This window comes from Etheostoma spectabile, chromosome 5 (genome assembly GCF_008692095.1).
Source record: "Etheostoma spectabile isolate EspeVRDwgs_2016 chromosome 5, UIUC_Espe_1.0, whole genome shotgun sequence".
NCBI lineage: Eukaryota > Metazoa > Chordata > Actinopteri > Perciformes > Percidae > Etheostoma > Etheostoma spectabile.
Genome location: NC_045737.1, coordinates 37,004,314 through 37,012,550, shown reverse-complemented (window position 1 = coordinate 37,012,550; position 8,237 = coordinate 37,004,314). Strand labels below are relative to the sequence as shown.

The 8,237-nt window shown below is 40.8% G+C and overlaps 1 protein-coding gene across 2 annotated transcripts in view; it reads right to left on the bottom strand.

Moving 5' to 3' along the window:
- The window catches only part of slc35a5 (solute carrier family 35 member A5), a 13,405-nt gene extending 5,282 nt beyond the window's left edge, over nucleotides 1-8,123 (bottom strand). For both annotated transcript variants that reach the window (XM_032516036.1, XM_032516037.1), the window contains exons 1-6: nucleotides 8,026-8,123; nucleotides 5,316-5,472; nucleotides 5,061-5,159; nucleotides 2,952-3,085; nucleotides 2,489-2,556; nucleotides 419-607 (exon numbers count right to left, since the gene is read on the bottom strand). In XM_032516036.1, coding sequence (XP_032371927.1) covers nucleotides 419-607; nucleotides 2,489-2,556; nucleotides 2,952-3,085; nucleotides 5,061-5,159; nucleotides 5,316-5,442 — 617 coding nt within the window. In that variant the 5' untranslated portion in view covers nucleotides 5,443-5,472; nucleotides 8,026-8,123. The remainder of the gene's footprint in view (nucleotides 1-418; nucleotides 608-2,488; nucleotides 2,557-2,951; nucleotides 3,086-5,060; nucleotides 5,160-5,315; nucleotides 5,473-8,025) is intronic.
- Nucleotides 8,124-8,237: the final 114 nt, after the last annotated feature.

Sequence of the window (8,237 nt, the reverse complement as noted above, 5' to 3'; positions counted from 1 at the left end):
AAGTAACAAAATCTACATACTGTGAGACATTTCTGATTCATACACCCCTGGTTAACAATTAACCTGCTTTAATCTCACTGCACAAGTACCGTGTAATGGTGTAAAATGACAAGACATTCTATTCTTCTATTCTAACCATAGTCCCCATAAATCCACCGGAGTTTAGAACGCCAACACAAAGAAAGAGGAAGGTGATGGACATCCGGCCAAAATGAGGGACAGAATTTCCGGGGGCAAAAGTGGAACATCATGGATATAGACTTATAGTGCTGGCTCTGCTGCATCTGTTTTGCTCCCTTGATTGTTTCAAACTGCTCAGCGCGAGTCCAAACAACATTTTGTGAGTGCAATGCTACATTGGCAAAGTCCTCTTTTCAAGGATTTCATTATTTCATTCATCACGCATTAATCATGTCACCTGCTGTTCCTCATCTGCTCCAGCAGCTGAGTGTAGAGTAGGCAGGAGTTGGAGGAGGTAGAGTGGGGGTTGGAGTGGAGTCCAGGCACAGCTATGGAGTTTTGGCTGGTCCCCGATCCTGTTGTCAAGGAAACAATGGACAGGAAGAGGACAAACAATGCTGCCCACTGAACCCAGGACAGGCGCCTCCTGCAGGAAAAGGTGAGAGACAGTTTTTAATTTCATCTGTCGAGATCTTAAGCTTTTCAAAAGTATTACATATGTAGAATTACATTGTTATGTGTATAAACTTAGAAAGTGTGGACTAGAACAGTGGTTCTCAAACTTATTTCAACAATGTACACCATTTCTTTTTCTTTTTTTTTAAAGATTATTTTTTGGGCATTTTAGGCCTTTAATTTGACAGGACAGTTGAAGATATGAAAGGGGAGACAGAGGGGGAGTGACATGCAGCAAAGGGCCGCAGGCTGGATTCGAACCCGGGCCGGCTGCGTCGAGGAGTAAACCTCTATACATGGGCACCCCTCTACCAACTGAGCATTCTGGGTGCCCAACAATGTACACCATTTTAATTGTTTTTCTTAAGCCAAGTACCCCCAGACGGTCGGTCAGACTCAGTGGTGAGTGAAACCGAAGCAGAGGGGCAGACACAGAGCTGCAGCTGAGCCAAAGTATCAGACTTTTTCTTATTGCATTAACTATAATTGGTTATCAGGCAAATAAAATGCTGATACAGATCCTCTGCCAGGGCTGATAATCTGTCTAACCCTTATAAAAATATAAAGGTACTAAGCAGAAAACAGAGCTGGCAGTGACAGATTTACTACACAACCACAACCTTCTTATTTTTCATTTTAATAAGGTATAATTAGTTTAGGAATTATGCATGACATATTTTAAAATTGCATTTTGCAAAAATCTCACGTAGCTCTGAATCTCACATACGTCTGAAGTACTCTAAAGTATCCCTAGGGGTATGGGTACCCCCATTTGAGAAACACTGGTCTAGATAGCTTAGGTTGTGATTTAACACAACAAATGGAAAAAGGGCCACTTTGGACCAATTACAGTAATATTGTCCTACAGTAAGAAAAACCCACCTTGAAGCTAGTGAAAGCAGATTTTCAGGACAAAAATAAAAGATGATAAATAGAAGACTTCTCTTCTAAACGAGTCACAAAAGAGACAATGCTTCATGGAGAAGCTACAGAACAAAAAAGGGGGATGGAATCAAATCAGCAGAAGAGGAGAGGCACACCGATCATCACCTCTCATCTACAGCCACGCTCCAAAAACATACACATAATCCTACTCAACGTCTGACACAAAAATTATAGTTCCATCTGCGGCTGGCGGGAGCTGCGCTTAGTGATGACATCTCAAGGTTTCCAAAAGTACGAAACATGTAGAACAACACAATAATGTGTATAAAAACAATCTTGTATAAAGTACTTGAAAGCAATACTTGAGTAACAGTACAAGTATCTTAGCAGAGAATGACTTTGGTAGAAGTTATAGTCACCTTTTAGCATATTACTTTAGTAAAAGTCTGAAAGTATCTGATATTTACTGTACAGCTGATACTTCAGTAAGTATCAAAAGTAAATTTCTGATAATAAATGTACCTATTAGAAGTAAAAAAGAAATATGAAGTACAGATCTGTGAAAAGTTTAGTACAGTAACAAAGTATTTGCACTTTGCTTCATTTCAACACTGTATAAAAATGCTGCAGAATGTCTAATTTGATGAAATGGTTTACCAATTAAAAAGGTAACTTTGGAACACATCACAATACATTCAGTGATAGTGTCCTACAAAGTGAAAAAGCTCACTTTGACTCTACTAGGAGCAGATTTTCAGATGAAGATAAGCTAAAATATTTGATTAAAAGAGAAGACTTCTCTTCTAAACCAGTCAAAAAAAAGGAAATAGAGAAGCTACATCACAAAAACAGGGGGTGAGATAAAGTGTTTTCAGCAGATGCACATGCTCATCAACACCTCTCACATTAACACACCCTCTCCTACTAAAGGACAAAACCTTCCAGGCTTGTCCGTTGAGTCACTTACTTCAGAACAATCCTGAAGAGTACTGCTGTGGTCAGGATGACAAAGTTGGAGAACAACACCGCCCTGGCCTGCGGACAAGAGGAAGAAAAGCTTCGGTGTAGAGATTAAACAGCAGAGTGATAGCAGAACATATCTGCATTCCACACAAAGTCTGCAGGACATTTTGTAAAAGCTGGGATGATATAAGGTTAAATCTACATTTAGATACAGTCTTTCTCTGGGTTAAAAGATTTATTTTAAAAGAGTTAACGTTATGGAGGTTGAATAATTGGAATTTATGCAACAGAATTGGCTCCCTAATGTTAGGCAAGGCAGCTTTATTTGTATAGCACATTTCAGCAACAAGGCAATTCAAAGTGCTTTACGTAAAGACCTTAAAGAGCAGTTGCATTCTGTACAAAGTTAACACACACAATTTCCTTCAGGTAGTGGTCTTATAACTAAACATTGAAGCCAAACTAACAGGCTGCAGGTAGGTCATCACGTAGAAGATGATGAGGTTGTCTAGGAAGTAGAGGAAAGCCGGGATGGCCCACTTCAGGGAGTTGAGGAAGGATGCGCTGGAGGAACTGCCGAGCTCTCTGCGGGATCGTCCCTCTGGAGAAACAGACAGAAGACAGACAGGCGCCAAGTATCAATCTATTATGATATATGTGTTGGTCAGTTTGTCTGCTTGATAATTCCATTTTTCAACAATAAAATTAAAATGATATGAAAAAACAGGAATGTTTCTTTTTAGATAAAGCAGCTGTTGACAAAGTTTTCTTTTGAGGACATTATATGAAATTGGGAAAAATTAGAAGTTGGAAAAAAGGTTATAAATTGTTATGAATTATAAATTATATCGTAGAATATTGCAATATGTTTAAAATCTCAGTAATATTGTACCTAACTATCGTGATGATATTGTAACGGGAGGTGTCTGGGGATTCCCACCCCCAATATATCGATGTCCATGTAACATCGATTTATTGCCCAGGCCTGCACACACACACACACACACACACACACACACACACACACACACACACACACACACACACACACACACACACACACACACACACACACACACACACACACACACACACACACACACACACACACACACACACACACACACACACACACACACACACACACACACACACACACACGAGAAGTTGTGAGCCTTTCAAGTGACACGCTTACAATAGATATTGCTGCACCCAGATCACCTTAGAGCACCAGCATAGAGCTCACACACTGCCTGCGTGACGTACTGAAAACCCATGTATTCTAGAAATAGGGCCGACGCCTAGTTTTAATGCGACATGTAAGCATGTTGGAAGTGGTTCCAGGCAAAATAGAATACGAAAAGATGGTTATATGTCATTTGGACACAAATATATTTAGTACATGAAATTTTGACATTTGAAAGTCTCTAGGTTTTGACGTAAATGCAGACATACGTAAATGTAATTAACAATCCTGCCAACGTTGTCTCTGCTGCTATCAAATCAGTATATATTTATGTTTAAAATTAAGTGTACTACTTCTTGAAGAACACGCTATTACTTAATGTTATCAATGTGTACTGACAAGGTAAGCTCAGCAAAAGCGCCGCGTCAGACGCGTTGCTGATGTGCAAAGACAGAAAACGACATGCAACAGATATGTCCCGCTAACGCCACGCAGGCAGTGTGCAGGCTGCCTAAACCGGAGACATTTGGTTTGGAATGTGCTGGGTTGTGTTGCAGTCTCAACGGCCGACGGTTCTCCGCCTGATTGGGTCACGGTGTCTCGTTCTGACCCTAATGGCGTTTTTCTACTCGCCGTTTTTGGTTTTCCATTACAAAAAAAAAGTCCCTGGTACCTGCTAACAGGTAACGTTTGTAGTATCACCTCCGTCAAGGTGACGTGAAAATCTGCAGACTGCTGAATGGTCGGAGAGAATCGTCACTAATCATCATTGCTAGCGACAGACCGGGGGGGGCACTGAACAGACTTGCCGTGTTTAACGTTAAATAGTTTATCCTGCTTTTTTTCTTTTTTTGCTGTCTCCAGGTTCATTAGAAACTAATTTGCCTTCTGGCTGTTACACGCCGAGAATCAAAAGCAACACACCTTCCACGTTGTGTGTGTGCGTCGCGTTGGGTCACGGCAGTTTCCTGCCAGGACGACCAGCCACGGCTCGCCTCACGCACGAGGCGGTCCTAATCTGCAGTGGAAAACGGAGGACAGGGCACCGCGGTCGAGTTGAGACGAGTCGATCAGGTACCATTAATGGAAAAACGCCTTACGCTACTAACGTTACCATGGCAACTACCAGCAACGGGCGGAATCTACATGCTGCTTCCTGTTTACCTTTGGCACGTGCATGCCCGGTATCCAAGAACGTTGATGAGCTATTTTGCTTTGAGCGTGTTAGTTTAAACACAGATTAGTTCTTCAACTGGAGCTACAAACACTTTTGTTGCGCAGAGATCGCTTTTGGATCTAAACTCCGATTAGAAACTGAAACGTAGCGATGTAAATGTAGCTCATCTCAACATGTTCTGTGGAACAAAGACGCTGTGACTTCAAAGTTTACCTCGGACTATGACCCTGACTGCCATAGCCAGGCAGAAGAGCAGTTTGAGCGCCTCAGCAAGTAGATTGACGGACGCAGGGAGGAAGTCGTACTTGTTCTCTGCAAATTAAGCACAAGCAAAGAGACCCGGTTAACAAGATGTTCTGTGGAATACCCTGAAGGCCATTACAACCGTTTCACAGCATGTTGTTCAAATGTGTGCTGCTTGAAGGCAGACTTAGAACATCATGTTAACACTTATCAATCATCAGTCACCAGAATTTGCAGAGAATTTGAGCAACAGGATGCGACTGGTCCCCAGAGTTACGAAGCCCAGGCCGAGGGCCAGAGTGTAGGCCGACGAGCGGGAGCACATGCTGGTGCAGGACTCACAGCCCACCATGGCTAGGACTGGAGGTGGAAGCAGTCAAACCTGTTGGAACACAAGCACAGACACACAGCTAGTACAAGTTGTGTATGAAGGAATCTACAGACAGCAGCTAAGATGCAGCAGCGTCAGGTGGGGCAAAGGAAGGACAGTCACAGCACAGGATGTTGGTTCCTTCATTAATGTGGTAACTGTGTTAATGGACTGAGGATGGGAGGAGGATTCAACAGAATCTTAACCAGTGGATTCGGTATTCGGTCGAATTTTAAAAACCTGGATTCGGAGCATCCCTAATTATATAATTTTCTTTAATCGTCGTAGCAATATCAACTGGCACGATAAACACATCGCGAAAGGCTGTGACATATTGCGAAAAGACATTGACATTTTTTGTGTTAGTTGAAAGAAAAATGCACTTTAAAATATAACTCATTCTTTTTTAGTGGTGCCTTTTACTGGGAATTCAATTCAATCTTCAAATTGTTCAATACAATAATTTTGAAAATGATTTCCTTTCATTTCCTTTAATTACCAAAATCAATTTGATTTTTTTAGCAGAATACGGAAAGCAGAAAGGCTTCTCTGAGTACACTTTATTTATTAGGGCTGCACAATTAATCGCAATCAGATCGAAATATAGACTAGTGCAAAATCCAAATTGTAGAGCTAATGTTATGCTTTTTCCCTTTCCTTTATTGTTGTATATATATTTTTTGTGCACGCTATAGGTTTACAAAGTGAAAAAGCCCAAAGTCCACCCCATTTTCCAGAGAAAATGTTCCCAACCTGCCTCAAACAGCTCTACTGTAGTCCAGCCTTTACTTCAGAGACAAACACGAGGTACTTTGTAACACACGTCATCATGCTGGCCTAGCTGCTAGCATGGCACGTCCTCATACTCCGTCTCTGACTGGCTAGTAGTCCTTACCTAGCTACTGGACATGTGCGACTCCCAACAAAGATGGAATACAAGTGTGGTGAAAAGAGGAGCTGCCGCAATGCTCAGTACAACATGCCATGGTGTTTTTAGATAATTAAACCATGTAACCCAATTCTGGTATAACCTCTAAATACAATTATGAACCTGAAAATGAGCAGAATGTGAGCAGCCTGATCTCAAAGTTCATGTGGTTAAAAAATGACATTGGATTTTAGAATAGAAAGCTTTCATGTAGCACGTGTTCTCAGAGAGTTGTTGATTCAATGATTTACCTGTGTAATCACCTTAGAGGCTGCATGCTGCCTGACCTGGTCTGCAGCCAGAGCCCATTTCCACTCACTTTTAACCCTTGTGTTCTCTTCCCGCCAACCTGGAAATTTTTGTTTTTCTGAGTCAAAATTTAAATTGAAAAACCTTTTTAATCAAGGTTATAGTTGTCTTTTTCCCAATGACTGACAACTTTTTCAATGTTTGTTAACTTTTCTGAAATTTTCATGGGTTGTTCCCCAAATTTGGAAAGCTTTTTTTTTTTTTTTTAATTTTTACATTTGTCACTTTTACATTTTTGTTACTTTTGACATCTTTTCACATTTTTGTCACTTTGACATTTGTTCGCATTTTAGTCACTTTTGACATTTTTCTCTATTTCTTTTACACTTTTTCAAAGTTCTTTTTACCAATTGTTTTTTTCTCCAAATGCTATAAAACTGACAAAAACACACTAATTTAATGATTATTTCTTTAACTTGTGAGGAGCATTGTTGGGAACCATCCATGAAAATTTGTTTGAAAGAAACCCACATTTCTGATATAGAAACTTTTTTGGAAAGTGGTCAAACTTGCCCCGAAGACAACAGGAGAGTTAATAAAGTTACTACGGTCATAAAAAACCAGACAACACAAAGCTCCAGTGCTTCAAGCTGAACAGGATGGTTGGATTCAACGTTGCAAGGACAGACTTTTAATTTAAACTACAAAAAAAGTCCAGTCCCAGCTTCTCCAATGTGAAATCTCGCTGCCTTTCTGCACTACACATGAATAGAGTCGACCTTTACCCTGGTAAAGTTGGTTTTATATTAGACGTTGGATATTCGACACATGTGTTAGGCAGCTTGCCCTTTTGACGAATCCACGTCAAATCCCTTTTGCTAAACTCAGCTAACTCTCTTACACATTGCACAAAGCTTTTTTTTCAAAAGAAACATCCTTTGTTTTCTAAATACCTTATTTATGTAAAGGAATGCTATAAATATATTTTGACGTTCGAATGTGTCGAACATAACAACGTCCAACATAAAACCAACTTTACCACGGTCGTTTACGTGGGATCTGAGAAGGTGTAGGCTTTTGGGCATTTCACACTATTTATGACATTTCATGAAATAAATAAAAATAATAGGAAGCGAGATATCCCTCGACCAAAGTCACATGTTCTTTTCAGAGACGCAAGTAAATGTGCTGACTCAGAATCGCCTGGAAGAACTGAAGCTAACGAGCTCCGAGCTAGCGTTAGCATCCTCTGCACGACAACAACAAGAAGCGTCATGTTTCAGGGAACAAACCCGTAGTTAACAGCAGTACGCGTCCTTGAACATTCCTACATGTACTCTCCTGAGGACATCGTCCAAAAGAAGTGAAAATTAAACAGTGAGACTTACTTGTTGTTCTTTTTTCCCTTTCCTCCTAGATTTGTTGGGAAGTGCCATGTCTGAATGCATTGCGCTTCCTGGTTAATCCGCGCAGGCGTACTAACACAGGTGCCGTGTTGACGTCATACCACACGCACTGCTCGTCCGTTTGATTCCTCTGTACCCAAACAAGTAAAGAATTTTTTTTAATTCCCCTGTACGCAGACTATCAATCCCCCCCC